Here is a 20,075-nt window from a genome sequence, read left to right as displayed (position 1 = left end):
CTTAAAATTTTATATAAAACTCCCCAAGTCAGATACTTACCTATATGCAATTATGCATACATTTTTCGCCTTATTCCAACGGACTAGGATGCTAAACTGTAAACATGGCTGCAACGTTGACGGATCCAACTTGAAATTATTACTCATAAATAGGCGACGGTAGGCTTCGGTCATGCTTTTTAATTTTAAATGAAGGAAGTCCGCCAACTGGATTAGGACGAATTTAAACTGTTGTGAGACATACAAACATTAAATAATTTCACGGTTTACATTAAAAAAATTAACAAGTGAGTCTAAACCGTGAAATTATTTAATGGATTAGGACGATTGAACTGTTTTGGGTGTTTGGCTTTGGACAGTGGAAACGGGCGAAAATTGTGGTGATATAACAAAAAATACGAAAACATAGCTTTTTTAAATTTCAGGGATCATAGGAGGTCTTGAGCAGTGGCTGTGACATATCCAACCTTCATTACAACCTCTCAGATATTCGACTAAGCAGCAAAGCGATGTCCTAGGATAAACTAGAGGGCACATTTAGTTTTCGTGTTCCAAATGTTTATTTAACGAAATTGTTGTTTATGTTTTTCATGATTCTACAGTGACGTTTAAATAAATACAATTTTAAAATTCAATCAATCAAGAGGATCGGTTTGGATGGAGACAGAAAGTTAAGGGAAATCAAAATATTTATTGCGTAGTTTGGGCGAATTCTTATTTATATACGAAAATATATTACGAATAAAGACGAATAGTGTAGTTCGGACGCGAATTCAGCGACTTGTAGGTAACTCGGCGCTCTTCAGCAAGTTTACCTGCATATTTATATCTGATTAACTACATACTGAAGTGTAAAAGTGATTCAATTTGCATGTAACTTTGTAGCAATAGTACCTACGGGTCTCTTAAATTCCGAAACTGTGGAAGAGTAGTTTGCGGCCCAGCTGATGATGTGAAAACACCGTAGTTTATGTTATGCTATTAACTTGCACATTATTAATAACGGCTTGTATTAATATTACCACTTGTTTGAGTCGGCTCAATTTGTAATCTTACACAGTCCTATATATAAATAGTAGTTTTACAGGCTTAACGCGACGAGCTGAAAGCACGCCAGCCTGCTTCCATTCACTACCACTATGTGGCTGGTGTCCTCATGTGCGCGGGGGTTCGCCTCGAATATCGGCTATAGGCTACGTCAGCCATATTCGGGCGCACGAGCGCCGAGCTAATAGTAAGCCCTTAGCTCTTAGTTACTAGGAGTCGAAGTGGTCGCCATGGTCGAAGTCGGCCGGAACTCGGAAGTATCATCATCATCAGTTTTACAGGATCTACAATGTCAGTGTCAATGTCAATATTTCGGCCTTATCTCATAAATTTTCGTTAGAAGCTGGCCAAGATCCTATACGTATGTATGTAGAATTATAACTGACAATATGAATACAACCATAGGTACTATAACGATTCCAATATCAGCGCCAACAATTAATACAGGATCGAAACCAATCACCCGTTATCGCTGCACATGTCCGACAGGCACATGCAAAAAGCAAACTTAACATGCCATCAAAAGCTTCAAAGTCAAATAACAGATGGCTATATTTCGCCCAATGTTCCCTATCCCACCCTCATTGATCGAACCACTGTCTATCTATATCATCAGTAGGACAGTGACAGTCAGGCTTAATGACAACGGTCCAATACAGTGTTTGTTATTTCGAGAACCTAGATAGCGCAACGCCTGACGAACCAGTATTTGAATGATCTCCGATTAGGCATAGTTGTTACGGATTGCCGCCTCTAGTGATGCTAGATTTGGTTCGGCAATTGAAACTAAATGGTTAGTGAATTAGACCAGGATCGAGGTCAGCGCTAAGTGTCGCATTGGACTTGGCAGCGGACCTCAATTGAGCGCTTATCATACTATACGATTTGGTACACCGTACAATAATCTCTGTGTATTAAAGCACTTCAATTGAACAATTTAGCGTGCTATCATCCTATGTTATCAGACGGTATCTTTACAACCTTCAGTGTTACCATCAGATACCTAAGCATTTTTTTTTGGAAAATTATAAAGATTAGCCTGTTAGATAAAATGATTATAAAATGATGATGAATTAAGAGACCCGTAGGTACTACGCGACAACATTACCATCCTCACCACTTAGATGGTTGGCAGTCCTCAACTATGCGTTTCTCTAGAAACTTCCTGCCTCGCACAGCTAAACTGTGTAATGAACTGTCGCCTGGGGTATTCAAACCTTCAAGAAAAGAGCGTATTCCCATCTTAAAGGCCGGCAACGCACTTACAACCCCTCTGGTGTTGCGGGTGTCCATGGGCGGCGGTAATCGCTTACCATCAGGTGATCCGTCTGCTCGTTTGCCTCCTATTTCATTAAACAAAAAAAAGATGTACGTAAAGAAGTGAGAAGAACTGTGTGTACAACTGTACAGCAACAATAGTTAGTAGTTTTGATTTGTAAGAGTGAGACCAAGAAAAGTCTTCAACGATTTTGATAGCACACGCAGTACAAGTGTTTTTATACGTCATAATTTCATAGAAGTTTGACGTTTAAAATAACACTTGCACTGCGTTTGCTATCAAAATCGTTGCAGACTTTTCTTGGTTTAACTCTATAAATAAAATAAAATAAATTCTGTAGATACGTATAGTGTGGAAAACGTTATTTTTTTCCTAATACATGTTTCTTGCATCAATCAGTAAATTAACCTCCTTCGGCAGTCGGATAGTACTCAAACCCATCGCATATTATGAACAAAACTGCCAAAACTGAGACATCGTTGACAAGACTGGAAACTTTTCTTGTCTTGCGTAATATGTCAACGTCAATCGTAATCACAAACAAGTTTTAAATAAACGCGGAAAATTATAGTAAGTTGACAAAAAAGATTGCGATGAATTCTATAATGCCGTTAGAAAACATTGTAGACCGGCAGAGAGGTTTGCACTTTATTTCGATACTCTAGCAACTGAAATAAACACAATCGTCAGTATCTGATATAACGTATTTGTTGTACCTATTTTTATAATCAAGCGTAACCACTTCAAAAATACCTAACGAGTTGTATCATGTCATTTGTGCAATGTATCATATTTGCTTGAAACATCAAGAAAATACAAGGGTATCAGTATCATGATAAATTAAGTTCCATTTCACTTAATATAACACCGAGTAAGTTTGCAAGTAAATTGGATCCTCTACGCAGTCGAACTACCGAACCCGGGTGCAATTAATTAAGGACTTGAAACGCAACTGTACTACATTCTCACAATTGGTTTCAAGTTCCGCGGTTACTCAAATTAACGAATAGCTTTTGTCCTATATACTTACACAAATATTTACAAAAGTTTACATATAAGCTGGATTTCGTGAATAATGAACTTATGTTGTGTTGATATATGTAGGTAAGTACTTGTTTAATGTACAAAATTAATATACTTTCGAGTTTCTATATACGAGATGTAAGAAACGATAGGACTTGCTAATGATTATTTACACACCATAAAGACAAAGTTTATGACCTCGCCCCAAAAAGCGAAATTGACAACAACGAAGTGATAAACGCTATAAATTATCTATTATCTAATACATTATATTTTTATTTATTTCCATTATTCGTCGTACCAGGTGTGGCTCACTGCATATAGGTCATAAGCAGGCATCGTAAACTGCGAGCGAAATACATTGAAGTACTAGGGTTGTTGTCAAGTCAAAGTACGTCATTTCAATGGATTTCGCTCGCAGTTTACGATGCCTGGTCATAAGTTAGTCAGGTCATAAGTTGTCACAAATATTTTTACTGAAAAAAAAGTTATAGGTACAAGTCCCTTATTATTCATATACATGAGTTGAAAGCGTAGTTAATGCAAAATTACAGTACAATATAATTTAACGTACGCAACGTATTTTTGCATAATTCTATGTAATATTCAGAAAAAAGTTATAAAAAACATGCAAAAAATACGCGGCCTGTTCAACGTGATTTTGATCCCTATATTTTTTTCTTTTTTACATGGTTGTATCTTACATAAAACAAAAGCTGGATATTTTATATTTCTTTAGTTATATAATTCATGTGTATTGGACTACGAAAATTGCAACTGTTCATGTTTTACTTGTACCAAACCTACTCGTTGGATGCCAGTGAAAAATAAGCGTATGTGTTGCCGAAAAGTACCCTAATTTTTAAGGTATTAGCTAAAGTACAGACTTGTCGGAGAACTAAATGCTGGTGATAAAATAACGTTCTAATAAAGTAGATTCATATAAATAAACAATTGTGCCTATTTTAAATATTATTGTGACACTGATTTTTAATCCCTTTTGTGAAGTATAATTTTTTACAATCCAGCCACGTAATTTTGTCTAAAGACATCCCAAAGTAAACAAGTAGTAAATGAAGTCAAAATTTTAAATTAATTATATCACGTTTTGAACAGTATAAAACAAGCTTTCAAATCATCTTTTGCTTTTTTTATTGAAGATTTGTATTACATTTTACAGTCAAGTCAAAACCTTAGTGCGACCTAACTATATCTTTATTTATAGTAAGGTCACATCCAAATTGTTATGTTTCTCGCACCGCGCGTCACCTACGATTAAGTTTATAATTATCTATTAATAGATTATTAAGTTACTTATTAAGCTAACCGTCAAAATCAGGTCGGTGTACATTTGTACCTATCTTAGATATTCTGTGCCTTTACTGGTTAATAGGCTCAATAGAATAGTTTTGTTAAGTAGTAGAAGTAGTAATTGTAGAGTAGACAAGTAACAGTTGGTGGTAAAACCTTGTATCAAAAATGATTTATAGATAAAAACATGTTTCAGTTTTCGTACATACCTGTTTTTTTTTTTACTTTTGCGGTATGCAATACAATTCTTTATTATACGACCAACGACTCATGATACATGTATGTTTCGTATTTAATTTCTTATGCCACCTTTATTGCGGATCCAGAAATAAGCAATTTTGGGACCCTCATCCGTGCGTCACCGAAGTAATGGATGGCAGTGGGCTGACTGCTGTGATGATATTGGATACCGACGAGAAAAGAAAAATATTTGACAAAACGTGCATCCAGACGTATTCAATAAGCGTTTTCACGGAAGACCAAATGAACATTGTTTTCGGCGCATTTTTGTGAACAATGAAATAACGCTAAGCTAACTATAGTCAAACATTTACTGATATCACAATCTTGTCGAAGTTAAACAACGAGTCAACGAGTACGTAGTCTAAGAAACAAAAAAAAAAACAAACACAGTATAGACGATGTTATAATATAACAACGGATAATAAGATAAACAAATTGAATTAAATTGAAACTGTGAGCAGCCTGAATACAAAAAAGATGAAACTTTTTTGTTTATACAGGCTTTGTTATTCTGATTCGTGTCCTTTATTACAATTGGGGACAAAAAGTCAGACGCCCTTATCTAATCTACAGAGTTGACCCTCCGGCCAGGACTACGCAGCTGGTGCCTCCAAAAACGACGTCATTTTTCATCTTAAAAATTTTGCAAAAACTTTGCATCTTTCGCTGAGTTAACGCAATTAGGTAGGTACTATGAAAAATACGTACAAATAAAAAAATGCATATTTGTTAACAATGTTACAAGTAAAAATATATTGGAGCTAGGTTGATTCCAATTTGAGCTGTCATTCATGAAGAAATACACGACAGTTCCACAGAGGTCGCCGAGGAGACGTGCGACGCGCGACGTCAAAACGCAATCAATCAACAGTCAATTTCACAAAATCACCTTCAACATTAGCAGTATCTACGATAAGTAATATTCGGTGTATAAGTGCGATTCGTTTTTCATTTTTCACATAATGACGCCCCCTTCGGACATAAAGCCCGTTTTATTGGGATCACAATGGGATTGTGCTCTTTCATCAGCGGTACTTTTATGGCCGCCGCGTCAGCTGTGGGCCGCCATAATTGAGACAGTTAAAACTACGAGTGGATTATTCGGTAAGCGAACGACCACCCAAAGCCGCTGCATTCTTATTATCTCTTTCTTTATTTCACCGAATGCGATATGTTCGATTAGATTAGATGCAGCGAAAATAAACAAACGCGCGTCATGAAACTTAATAAGATAATAAAACACCGGACAAGTGCGCGTCGGACTCCCTACCGAGGGTTCCGTACTTTTTAGTATGTGTTGTTAACTGTTGTTATAGCGGCAACAGAAATACTTCATCTGTGAAATTTTCAACTGTCTAGCTATCACGATTCTTTAGATACAGCCTGGTGACAGACAGACAGACGGACAGCGGAGCCTTATTAATAGGGTCCCGTTTTTACCCTTTGGGTACGGATCCCTAAAAACCACGTGTTTTTTTATCTTTTACATGTTTCTTGATATCAGTGTTATCTTTTGTAGGTATTCTCAGTTACATCTTTGACTTTCTTATACCTATATGTTTTTTTTCTATTTTGTAAATTAGATATCCATTTACGTTAGGATTTATGTAGTAAAGTGTAAAGCTTGACAAGATTCTGTTTGCCCCTAATATAGTGTCGGTACAATCTTCTGCTTACATATTATGGCAATAATTTACGACGTGCGTACGTCACGTAATAGTCAAATGTGTCAATACCTGGTCATGTCAACAACTAATTTCCTGGTCATGTTGTTTATTGGATTGTTACGTCTTCGTCTTTTTCACCTATTGACGTAAATGTTTTATTTTTGGTACTTATTCAAAACAATTTTTTCTTGCATTTTTAATAAACTTATTTGGCATTTTGTGGTAAAATCGTTTATAATTGCAAAATCTATTGTTCTTTTTTACATTGGTGACATTCGATGACTTTCAACTCTGCTGTCAAGGAGTCTCCTTGCCAGTAAAATAAATTAGTACTCGTACCACTGAAAACCCGCCACAATGGCGAATGCCAAATAAAATCTTCTTAGGGTATACTTATATCTATTTTACAAAGGACAACTATTCGAGTATCGATAAAACACACGAGAAAATATATTTCGTTATGAACTATCCCCCTAAGGGGGTTTCTTAAAGACAACCTTCGAGAGAGGAGGTATTATCAAAGATGATGTGAAGGAAAACATCGTGAGGAAACCGGACCCTAATCCCAATAAGGTCTAGTTTACCCTCTGGGTTGAAAGGTCAGATGGCAGTCGCTTTCGTAAAAACTAGTGTCTACGCCAATTCTCGGGGTTAGTTGCCAAGCGGACCCCAGGCTCCCATGAGCCGTGGCAAAAATGCCGGGATAACGCGAGGAAGATGATGATCATGAATCCTTACCAAGTTACCACTGACATGCATAATTTGAAGATGTCATTGTATAATAATAGGCTCGCTCGCTTCCTGCTTCTTCCTGCTTTTCCGATTAAGGCGGGATGACAACCTCGGTACCTACTCATTCAGCTCCAATGGATTGTAAAATAAAATTGTCCGAGGCAAAAGTAAACAAAGTTACCAGAATAGCCCCGTCTCAAAAATTGGCTTTCCGCCACAACTGTTGAACTTTGTACTGATTCAGGAAAATATCATGCCATTCAGTCCCTTTCAGTTGTTGCTATTTTAGAAACTTGGCACGGCAGAACAGCGTCTGCACCATGAATACATTGCAATAAAACATGGAATTGTCCAGAATTCATAGATATCTTAATATCAAAATCTGTATTTTATTGCTAAGGGACATCGACATTTAAAAAAGTTAAGTATTTTTTATATTTCTTACATCCTTTGTAGTAGGTACACTTACAGGTCTAGTCGGCGCAACGTAAGAACCAATATTTGACAGTTATGAATTGACCCTTAAGTATTATAGGTACCTATATGAAGCAGGGCTACCAGTTAAACAGTAGCCCCCCTTATTCATAAACGTCTACTAAAGTTGACAAGCCGCTAATAATCGTTTGTCCCTTTCCATCATACCAATACGTCAGAAAGGGACAAACGATTATTAGCGGCTTGTCAACTTTAGTAGACGTTTATGAATAAGGGGGTATGTCTTCAGCTTCATAATTATACAATACCACAGAATAAGTAATAGTATTATCATATCATTAGTAACTGTCAAATATTGGTTCTTAAGTTGCGCCGACTACAGGTGGGCCAATACATACGTAAAATGTTTTGTATGACGTTAGCGTTTATGTTACAAAGTAAAATAAGTATGTTTTGAAGATAACACGTTGTGTAGTTAAATGAGTTTTTATTAATGATGTTATGTAAAAAATGTGTAAGTAATAAAAATATTCCTAAAAATTATTTGTCAACGTATTTTTGGGCTATCGACGTCATCGTATATAGGTTTGTACTATTAGACCGATAGTGGGACCATATTTTTGACCTTAAAGTTATGATAATTCTAAAGAAGGAAAAGTGATGCTTATATGGCAGGGGACATGTTTTTAAGCATATTTGTAATTTAAGAGGAAAAGTTAGAACGAGCGTTAGGTATCAATTAGGTATTTATATATTTTGATTGATGCTTTTTGAATATTGAATTAAAGTGCAAAGTTTAAGCTTCATCGTTTAAATTATGTATGACTCTTTAAACTGTTACATTTTTAGAAAAAAATTCAACGTGCTTCTTTGTCAAACTAAAATTAGCTTATTATTTTGTCGATATTGAATTAAAGTTTTAAAAATCCACAATAATATCTCTAAATTCTTAAGTTAATAGACAAAGCCGAAAAATTAGAAAAATAGGATTGCTGCTTAAATTTTAATATGCGTTTTTTGTCCTGTAAGGTCCAATATTGAATTAAAGTCTATAAAGATAAGTTTCATACTATAAAATAATATATGCAACCATATTATGAAAAGTAAGAAATTTCTGTGTGTAGCTTCCATTGTTATAGCCAAATCTATTTAAAAAGGCGCGAAATTCATACATACGCCGCGCTGGTCCGTCAAGGTGCCGGCGCGGCACGCGGGAGCCTATCGTAGCATTCGTATCTATCTATACCTATAGGTACCTCGCCCGGTCGCCCCACCCCCCGCTCAGCTTCGTAAGTACTTCGTACTTTTCTTGTCATTCATTAGTTTGTTTACCGTGCACATAAATTAGATGCCGATATTACGTGAAATTAATGTAATTATGACTTCAAAATGAGTACAAAATGTTTGTTATGTGGACTGATTATTTGTAGTTACTTGGTGGTCCGAGAGCTGGTAGACATTTTGGAGTAGGTCCTTGAGGCAAGCTGAAAATTTGCCTGATACTTCTCCTATCATACCCTAACTCAGCACTGGAGGTCTGGCTGCAGGGTAGCGGGGCTAAATCAACCCTTATATTTTTTAAGATTTTTTAGGGCTCCAAAAAAGTTCGTGAGGCAATCTGTAATTTTTACAGGTTGAAGTTAAGTATCTAAATAGTCACAAAAAAATAAGCCTGAACATTTGGTCGGGTCTTTGACCTTGCCAGAAGAGCTAAAAAGTAACGTATGGCACTTACTCGTACGTAAAATTAAGTTTGTCTACTATAGTAATTGTATGCATTACAAAGTTATTTTTGTAGTACAGTAAATTAAAGACTACTGGGTAGGATGTACAGTCAGCAATACTATTCGCTTAGCACCGTTGCATACAAACTTCTTTACAGGGGTGGTATCTTTTCTCTGCAGCTGACTGTACAATGTGATTGTAACTATGACGATGGTGTATATTTATGATGTATGTTATTTATTGTGTTTTTTGTATGTTACTTAAGGGCTTCTGTTAAGGGAACGAAAATTTGATTATTTAAGCCCTGTAAATATTTTTTTCTGTTTTTTTTTCTATTTGTTTTTTTTTAAATGTTTATTAAGGTTCCACTGCAGGCGAACGACCCTAAATGACCCTAATGGCGAACGAAAATGTTTATTATTTTGCGCTACGGCACACGGTTTAGGAGATACAGAATTAAAAAGGTTTTTTGTGGTTTTTTTTAAATATATTAATTAAGGGTTTCTTAGTGGAACGAAAATTTGATTATTTTTGCGCTCCGTCGCACGGTTTAGGAGATACAGCCCTCTAAAAAAATTTTTGTTTTTTTTTCTTTTCTTTTTAAATGTTAATTAAGTTGAACGAAAATTTTATTATTTTACGCTACAACGCTATTATTAAATTATGTTAGATTTTGAAATTTTTATATTAAATATATCTACTTATATATAAAGTTGAAGTTTGGTTATTGAATTTTATATTATATAAATATACAAAAAAAGAAATATAGGGCTGTATCTCCTAACCCGTCCGTCGTAGCGCAAAAATAATAAAATTTTCGTTCCCCTTTAAAAACACTTTTAATATACAAAAAACACAATGAAACACAATAAGAAAAAAAACTCTACACGGCTGTATCTCCTAAGCCGAGCGTCGTACGTAATATAAAAAAAAATACCAAAAAAGTCTTTATAAGGCTGTATCTCTGAACCGTGGGTCGTAGAGTAAAATAATAAAATTTTCTTTCAACTTAATTAACATTTAAAAAGAAAAGAAAAAAAAAACAGAAATTTTTTTTTAGAGGGCTGTATCTCCTAAACCGTGCGTTGTAGCGCAAAAATAATCTAATTTTCGTTCCCCTTTGAGAAACCCCTAAGTAACATACAGAAAACACAATGAAAAACTAAAAAGAAAAACAAAGAAAAAATCTTTATAGGGTTGTATCTCCTAAACCGTGCGACGGAGCGCAAAAATAATCAAATTTTCATTCCACTAAGAATCCCTTAAGTAATATATTTAAAAAAAAACACAGAAAATCTTTATAAGGCTGTATCTCCTAAACCGTGCATCGTAGCGCAAAATAATAAAATTTTCGTTCCATTGCAGTGGACCCTTAGTTAACATTAAAAAAAAAGAAAAAAAAAAACAGAAATAGTACATTTCGATGCTAGTGCGGAAAGTATGTCATACTTTACATACTTTCGAAGAATGACATTTCCGCACGTGTATCGAACGACGTTTTTTAATACCGTTGCGAAAAACAACAAGTAAGGAATTCGAAACTTTTATATTATTAATTCTGTGACATTATTGACATTAGACTTATATTGACCGGGATATAGACCGTGATTACCTTTTGTATTATTTGTGAGCTCCCGATATTTCAAAACCACCGTGAATCATTCAAAACTCTAATTATTGACATTGACATTATGAAGAGGTGTTTTTATAGCTTTTATTCGACTAGAATGGATTTTGTTATTATTATTGAACCCACTACATACAACATTATACACATTGTATTGTTTTACAAATATAAAACATTGTACTATTATTACCTAAATATCGTTATTAACGATTATTTCAATACTCAATACTCAGTAATCAACATAAAAACCTACTGTTAAAGTAAGAATACGAAAAATATACATATTTCATATTTTATTACTTACCTCTTCGTCTTCATCATTATAACACGTCTATTTTTTTATATATTGAATATTGAAAAACCGTTCTTAATAAGTTGTCTGAATAGAACGGAACGCCTGTCAAAGGAGAGGCGTTTTTTATTTCTGCTTTAAATTTCCAAAGGCAACATTCGATATTGTTTTTATAAATGTACGATACACAAATAATCGTAATTAACGATATTTGGGTAATAATAGTACAATGTTTTATATGTAAAATTGTCTTATAGAACATGCATTTAAAAAAAAAACTTTCATTAAAGTGGGTTCAATAATAATAACACCCAGCTAAAAAAACACCTCTTCATAATGTCAATGTCAATGATGTCACAGAATTAATAATATAAAAGTTTCGAATTCCTTACTTGTTGTTTTTCTTATTTTTTCGCAACTGTATTGAAAAACGTCGTTCGATACACGTGCGGAAATGTCTAATAATGACACACTTTCCGCACTAGCATCGAAATGTCCTATGACAGGGCTGTATCTCGTAAACCGTGCGTTGTAGCGCAAAACTAATCTAATTTTCGTTCCCCTTTGAGAAACCCGTAAGTAACATTCAAAAAACATAATCGAACAACAAAGAAGAAAACAAAAAAATAAAAAATCTTTATAGGGTTGTATCTCCTAAACCGTGCGTTGTAGCGCAAAAATAATCTAATTTTCGTTCCCCTTTGAAAAGCCCCTAAGTAACATACAAAACACACAATGAAAAACTAAAAAGAAAACAAACAAAGAAAAAAATGTTTATAGGGTTGTATCTCCTAAACCGTGCGTCGGAGCGAAGAGCAAAAATAATTAAATTTTCGTTCCACTTTAAGAAACCCTTATTAATATTTAAAAGATACAACCCTATAAAGATGTTTTAATTTTTTGTTTTCTTTTTTGTTTTTCATTGTATTTTTTGAATGTTACTTACGGGTTTCTCAAACGAGAACGAAAATTAGATTATTTTTGCGCTTCAACGCACGGTTTAGGAGAGACAGCGCTGTAAAGATATTTTTCTGTTTTTTTTTTGTTTTTTTTTTTTAATGTTAACTAAGGGTCCACTGCAATGGAACGAAAATTTTATTATTTTGCGCTACGATGCACGGTTTAGGAGATACAGCCTTATAAAGATTTTTTTTTTTTTTAATATAAATTAAGGGTTTCTTAAAGTGGAATGAAATTTTGATTATTTTTGCGCTACGACGCACGGTTTAGGAGTTACAGCCGTGTAAATATTTTTTTCGTTTTTTTTTTGTTTTTTCTCATATTAAAAAAGGGTTTCTTAGAGGCAAAGAGGATATAATAAGATAGAGTGGTACTGTCATAGTAAATTTTGTAACCGCTTTAAATTCACTGCCATCTATCGACATACTTTAAAACTAAAAATGAAGATTTATAAAAATACGTTAAAATGTATTTAAATATGGATAAATGATTTTTTTATTTGCATTAATTATTTTTATATGATTTTGACCCATGTTCTTTCACTGATATGCGTTAAAATTATAAATAACAAACGAAACCGTCAACGCCATCTATACGAGAGTAAGCCAAAACTAGTGGCGCCCTCTGATCGAGAATCAAATTTTCGTGATTTTCGAGGCACGTTTTTTCCTTAGACTGTATCCATCTATTACGGAGTTATATCTATCTTTTTTAGAGGGGAACGAACATTTTACTTTTTTTGCGCTCCGACGCACGGTTTAGGAGATACAGCCCTATAAAAAGATTGTTTTCTTTGTTTTTTTCTTTTATGTTTTCATTGTGTTTTTTGTATGTTACTTAGGGGCTTCTGATAGGGGAACGAAAATTTGATTATTTTTGCGCTATAACGAATGGTTTAGGAGATACAGCCCTGTAAATATTTTTTCTGTTTTTTTTCTGTTTTTTTTTTTAAATGTTTATTAAGGGTCCACTGCAGGCGGACGAAAATGTTATTATTTTGCGCTACGGCGCACGGTTTAGGAGATTAAGCCTTATACGGATTTTTTGTGTTTTTTATATACCTATATTAATTAAGGGTATCTTAAAGTGGAACGAAAATTTGATTATTTTTGCGCTCCGTCGCACGATTTTTGCTCTACAACGCACTGTTTAGGAGATACAGCCCTCTAAAGAATTTTCTTTCCTTTTTTCTTTTTTTTTAATGTTAATTAAGGGTCCACTGCAGTTGAACGAAAATTTTATTATGTTGCGCTACGACGCACGGTTCAGGAGATAGAGCCTTATAAAGATTTTTTCGTTTTTTTTTGTTTTTTTTTTTTTTTAATATTAATTGAGGGTTTCTTAAAGTGGATCGAAAATTTGATGATTGTTTTTGTGCTACGACGCGCGGTTTAGGAGATACAGCCGTGTAAAGATTTTTTTTTTCTTTTTGTGTTTCATTGTACGACCGGTCTGGCCTAGTGGGTGACCCTGCCTGTGAAGCCGATGGTCCTGGGTTCGAATTCCGGTAAGGGCATTTATTTGTGTGATGAACACAGATATTTGTTCCTGAGTCATGGGTGTTTTCTATGTATTTGTATATTATATATATCGTTGTCTGAGTACCCATAACACAAGCCTTCTTGAGCTTACTGTGGGACTGTCAATCTGTGTAAGAATGTCCTATAATATTCATTTATTTATTTATTGTGTTTTTTGTATATTGAAAGAGGGGAACGAATTTTTTTTTATTTTTGCGCTGCGACGGACGGTTTAGGAGCTACAGCCCTATATATATTTTTTTGTTTATTGTTGTTTTTTTTGTATGTTATATAATATAAAATTCTATAACCAAAATTCAAATTTTTATATAAGTAGATATACTCAATATAAAAATTTCAAAATCTAACATAACTTTTAATAGAAATGTCCTCATACATCATAAATATACACCATCCTCATAGTTACAATCACATTGTACAGTTAGCTGCAGAGAAAAGATACCACCCCTGTATAGGTTTGTATGCAAAGGTGCTAAGCGAATAGTATTGCTGACTGTACATCCTACCTAGTGGTCTTTAATTTACTACAAAAATAACTTTGTAATGCATACACTTTGTTTAGTAGACAAACATAATTTTGAGTGCAAAAATAACTGCGATGCATACGCTTTGTATAGTAGAGAAACTTAATTTTGTGTGCAAAGATAACTTTGTAATGCATACAATTTGTATAGTAAACAAACTTAATTCTGCGTGCAAGTAAGTGCCATACTTTTTAGATCGCCTGGCAAGGTTAAAGACACGACACGACCAAATGTTCTGGTTTATTATTTTTATGACTATTTAGATACTTAATTTTAACCTGTTAAAAATACAGATTGCTTTTAGAACATTTTTTTGAATTTTGTGAAATATTATTTTGCACGCGTCTAGCAAGGTTAGGTTACCCGCTAGCCCGTTGATCTACCTACCTATATATATCAATACCGTTTGATCGCTGCCTCGGCGGCGCGCGCAACCATGCCGCGCGTTTGAAATGTAACGTAAATATAAGCACGGAATGCATACGTATCAGTATTTAGTGACGCACAAATTTTATATTTCTAATCTTTTGTGTGGGAACTAAGATCATTGTCATGACCGTTTAATATTAACTCTACAAACTTTAATTCAATATTGGCTATACTGCTTAACCAGATATCAATATCTAGAGAAGCACATTGTCTACATTTCTAATTTTTTACAAGTATAATAAGCTGATCCATAATATCGTAATTTTGCAATATAAGCTACTCTAATTATTTATTTACAAAATAATTCATGTTTTTAAGTTCACCAGAAAGCACATGTTCCAGATTTCTAAAAACCGAATATTGTGTATAAATTAAAGTGGTATTGAATATGTTAAAGTTTTTTGTAACTTTAATTCTATATTTACAAAGTTATTAGCAGAAATTAAAATATTTCAATATATCCCAACGCTCACCCTAAAAATTTCTAACTTTTTACGAAAGTCTTATTTAACATGCTAACAATGACATATCGAAAAAGAAAAAACTTTAATATTATCAAAACCCATTTTTGTTCCACCGCTGGTCTATATGTTATGTACAACGTACCTATTACAGCGATTTGAAACCTTAAAAAATAGGTAGGTAATTGAGGAGTAACAAAGATAAATGTGCAAAATATACGAGTATATTCAGATGACGTTGACCGTTGATGCAACTAACTAATAATGACAGCTACTGCTAGGTATGACGTAATCCAGACAGCATAATACTGACAACTGTTGTCGTTGTCACAACTGTCTTACGTAGTAGTCATAACTCTTTAATAAGGTAAAACGCAGAAATATAGTGGTCTAGTGGTAGTAAGGTACTTCCTTTTTCAGTTAAGTGCAAAACGATACCACGTCCTGTTGACTCAAACCACACGAGGCCTTGAATAGGAACATCGCACGCTTTTGCTTTTATTTGACACCTTCGCCTTATGTGGCTAGTGTTTTGCAAATTACACATGTAGGTACTTCTATGTGACTGTCGGAGTCAGAAATGTTTTGCGCCTTATTCCACTGTTATTATAAGGCAACTATAATACATACCCACATACAGTAGATACATACATACCTTCCATGTACATATCTTAATCGCCAATTGCCTACATAGGTTGTTAATACACAATGCCATAGATTGTCTTACCTATGTAGCATGTAGCAAACAAGATACAATGTTCTAGAACATAACACGTTACTTAATGTGAAACTAGATTCATTTTATCCATGGATATACATATATAGATTGCACTACCTAGAACTAGACCGCGGGCGTCTCGTAATAAGCCTTTACCTTCGAAAACTTAAACAGTAAATTTCTTAACTCTGGTACAATCATTAATTTATTCGTTTATTCCCGTTTATTTTAAATGAATCCCTAAAACGTAAATAGACGTTTAATTTTAATATAAAGAAGATTAGGATCTGTTTGTTAAAAAAGTTGGAAGTTTCTGTTATTAATTTAATAAACTTAAAAAGATTCCAGAGGAAATAGATGAAAGATGCGATTCTTTAACTATATTAATTACGTCTAATCTGAGATCCAGAAGCAATTGTTTTGTTTTTAAATTTGGAACTCTTGTTACTCTACCCATAAAAGTTCAGAATTTATATTATGTACAGAAAATTGTACGCGGGGTCCGAGGAGGCTAGATCAATTAGGCATCCCATAAGATTCTTTACTTTTAGTAGGGTAAAGTGCCCTAATTCCAGCCATCCCCCTAATACCAGCCACCTATATTAATCGTTGAATAACTTTTAATAGGTACGTCCAATTCCAAAAATACACGGAATTTTTGACACGAAAATAAATTCTAATATCAGCCAGGGTAGTGGAGGTGGTATTTACAAGGGTATTTTACTCACACGCTTACCTTAATCATGCACAGTGGTGGGCCGTAATGATACATTTGAGGACATGGTGGGTTTTTTTTCACTTGCTGTTTTTGACTTGCTAAAACAATCTTGTCGTGTCTTTTTTTGAAAATTACGGAGAAATGATGTTTTATTTTTCATGACAATAACCAACCTATTTCCCTGTTTTTGTCCGTTACTGATTTTACTTCAGGAACACTGTGGCCGGTATTAGGGCATGTGGTGGCTGGAGCCTGGATTTAAATAAAAGTGGCTGATATTAGAGCATTTGATCCTCACTTCAGAAAATAAATCATTAAAAATAAATGGCGGCATTTCTGGCGATTTAAATTGAATTCTACGATTGCCAAATAAACTTTACATTAAGTAAAAAAACACCACTTTAAATACTTGGTACTACAGATGAAGACATTATTAGCGGTTAAAGTCAGAAAAACGCCTAGGTGGCTGATAATAGGGAATTAGGGACTGTTTGTTACCCTACTTATTTCAACTGTTTCATTGCGTTTAAATTGTCTAGAACTTAACAACATATTTTAATCTAAAAACAAGTTGCAAGACGCTGTAAATGTTTTATCAGGATCTAACGCTCTCACGCGTATCTTTTTATCAGATTCCAAGGGACTAGTTTATCAATGTCGAATTACGCAGTGAACGTTCCATCTCCGCCAAGGCGATAAACAAACAAGTGAGAATGCAAATGTTACACTAATGACGATAATTACTATACCAACACCACGTGCATGACCACAGGTAAACCAGTCATCCAGTGTAAATAAAAACTATGGCAATAAATCCGTCGTTAAAATAAAAGGTGTGTAGGCTCGTTACAGACGTGAGCGTAACATCTACCTGGTTGTAACAGTCGTCATTAAGAAGCAAACAAGATGCTCATTTATATCTGAACGTTTTTATTATCCAGGCGTTGAAGTGCATGTTCAGATATTTTTGAAGACGTTGTTTGGTAAATAGAAGTGTTAAGAAACATAGAACGCTTGACTCGTTTGTGTACGATCAGGTGATATTTTTAATAAAAATCGTATGTAAATTAAATAAATAAACAAACAATACTTACTGTTTGATGAAATCAATCCAATATCGGCTTTAACTCCATAAGTCTGTACATTTATAACACATAATAAAATTAACCACCACATATTGGCACAATATTTTGGGGGGGCTGTCAATGACAGCCCACCGATACGAGTAACGTCCTCAGGAAACTTTCGTTTGGCCAAAAATCACTATAACGTACACTTTTGAAACATTCACAGCAGCTGGGCTATAGTGTATCACGGGTATAACACTGTTATTTGTCTCAATAGTTGTTGTCACTGTTAGTTATGTGCGAAAGAGCAATATTATGGTTAGGAGTTAGGTTTTTGAGGTTATTTTTACGTGCCCCTGGTGCAAGCGCGACAGAGAATGTCGGCTGGCGGGCAGCAGGCAGGTGCGAGCGGGGCGCGCGATATGCCGCTAGATGGCGTGGGGATTGAGCGCGCTCACGTAACGTTCGGTTAGTTTCGGCGACTGAACCGTGGCGCGGCGCTGCTGATTCTAGCTAGAGATTTTTCCAACGCATCCTACGTACGAGACAGAATAAGGGAGCGTTTACATGTGTACAATATACTGACAATGAGGATAAACGTGCGAAGAGGGCTCTCCAATCGTTTATGTTCAAACTTCCGTAAGTTCAATTGCAAGTGTGATTTCAAAGATAAAAAAAAACAACCAAAATAACATCTTTAATAATTTTTAAGAAAAAAAAACCGACTTCAATGGGGGATTTCGTTGAAAGGTTACTTATTGTTGATTGTGCACTCTTAGATTCCATGCAGACAATGAAATGAAAAAGACAGCATCTTTTCGTAATTATGTAGAAAAGGAGGTAAAACCACCCGCTTTTCTAGTAGGATTTCGTTTCTGTAAGGGTCGCAGTTCTACCCTAACCTAACCCAATTTTCTGATAGCATTTCGTTTCTGTAAGGGTCACAGTTCTAACCTAACCTAACCCACTTTTCTCATAGCAGTTCGGTTCTGTGAGGATCGCAGTTCAAACCCTCCCACCTAACCCACTTTTCTAGTAGCATTTCCGGGTCCGGGTCTGGGTTCGGATCCGGGTCCGGGTCTTAGTCCTCGTCCAAGTTCAGGTTCCGGTCCAAGACCATGTCCAGATCCGAGTCCGGGTCCGTGACCGGCTGTCCGGGTCCAAGTTTGGGTCCGAGTTCGGTCAGGGGCCGGTTTCGAGTCGGGGTCCGGGTCCGACTTCGGTCCGGGTCCGGGTCCGGGTCCGGGTCCGAGTTGGGGTCCATGTCCAGACCCGGATCCGAGACGGATCCAAGTTTGGTTCTGGATCCATAATAAAGAGAATAAATCGCCAAATGTTAACTATGTGTCGTTAAAGAGTTCCATTCTGATCATCATCAGCAGTTCCATTTCATCAAATGTTACTTTATTAAATGTAAATGCTGGATTTGTTGATAAAAATACAAAAATCACTATATGTATGCTTTTGACATTTGAGGAGTTCCCTCGGTTCCTCATGGATCCCATCATCAGAACTCGAGCTTGACAAAAATTTGTCTTGAAAACCTAACTTGCTTAACAAACATAACGAAGAGGACAACTCGCCAAACTTGAACTATGCGTCATTGAAGAGTTCCGTTCTGATCATCATCAGCAGCTCCACTTCATCAAATGTCACTTTTTTTAATGTAAAAGCTTGATTTGTTGATGAAAATACTAAAATCACTATATGAATGCCTTTAACATTTGAGGAGTTCCCTCGATTCCTCATGGATCCCATCATCAGAACTGCGTTTTGACAAAAACGGGACTAATCTGTATATATATACTTACATAAAAAAAAGAATTTTCGAAATCAATAAACCAATCCACTGCAAAACACAAAATAATTTTAATATACCCCTATCCTTCTCCAGTCCCTATCCCGTTGTAAAGCAAATTTGTACCAAAAACTAATTAATACCTAATAATCCGAAAATTAATAACCATCCTTAGGTCTAGCATGTAAATGATAGACCTAACTTTCACTCCACTCCCACTCCCGTCCCGTTCTCGTTCCCACTCCCACTCCCAATCCCAAACTTTCATCTAAACACAAAATTGCATCTAAATCGGTTTCAACAAATCAAATTGGACGATATACCGAAAGCAGCGCTACCTACCGGGTTCAATTGGTTTTTTCAAACAATCCATGTACATACTAAAAGCTTCTCAAGAATGTAACAAACACTTTTCTGAAAACCGCATCAAAATCGGTTCAGCCAAACGCGAGATAATCGCAGACACACACAAACATAC

At 35.1% G+C, this 20,075-nt stretch overlaps 1 protein-coding gene across 7 annotated transcripts in view; it reads right to left on the bottom strand.

Annotated features, from left to right (window-relative positions):
* Nucleotides 1-18,304, bottom strand: part of LOC134755982 (very low-density lipoprotein receptor) — a 255,498-nt gene extending 237,194 nt beyond the window's left edge. For 3 of the 7 annotated variants that reach the window (XR_010129093.1, XM_063692726.1, XM_063692722.1), the window contains exon 1: nucleotides 17,827-18,300. Coding sequence is in view for 6 of the 7 variants with exons in the window: in XM_063692726.1 (XP_063548796.1) it covers nucleotides 17,827-17,908 (82 nt within the window). In the remaining variant the exon portion in view is untranslated. Of the gene's footprint in view, nucleotides 1-17,826 lie in introns of all 7 variants that reach the window. The other 4 variants (XM_063692719.1, XM_063692718.1, XM_063692720.1 and 1 more) reach the window with 2 other exon arrangements.
* Between the last annotated feature and the right edge of the window lie 1,771 nt (nucleotides 18,305-20,075).

The sequence above is a fragment of the Cydia strobilella genome, chromosome 3 (assembly GCF_947568885.1).
Source record: "Cydia strobilella chromosome 3, ilCydStro3.1, whole genome shotgun sequence".
NCBI classification, from domain to species: domain Eukaryota; kingdom Metazoa; phylum Arthropoda; class Insecta; order Lepidoptera; family Tortricidae; genus Cydia; species Cydia strobilella.
The sequence above is the reverse complement of the archived record's forward strand: the minus strand, read 5'-3'. Positions and strand labels throughout refer to the sequence as shown.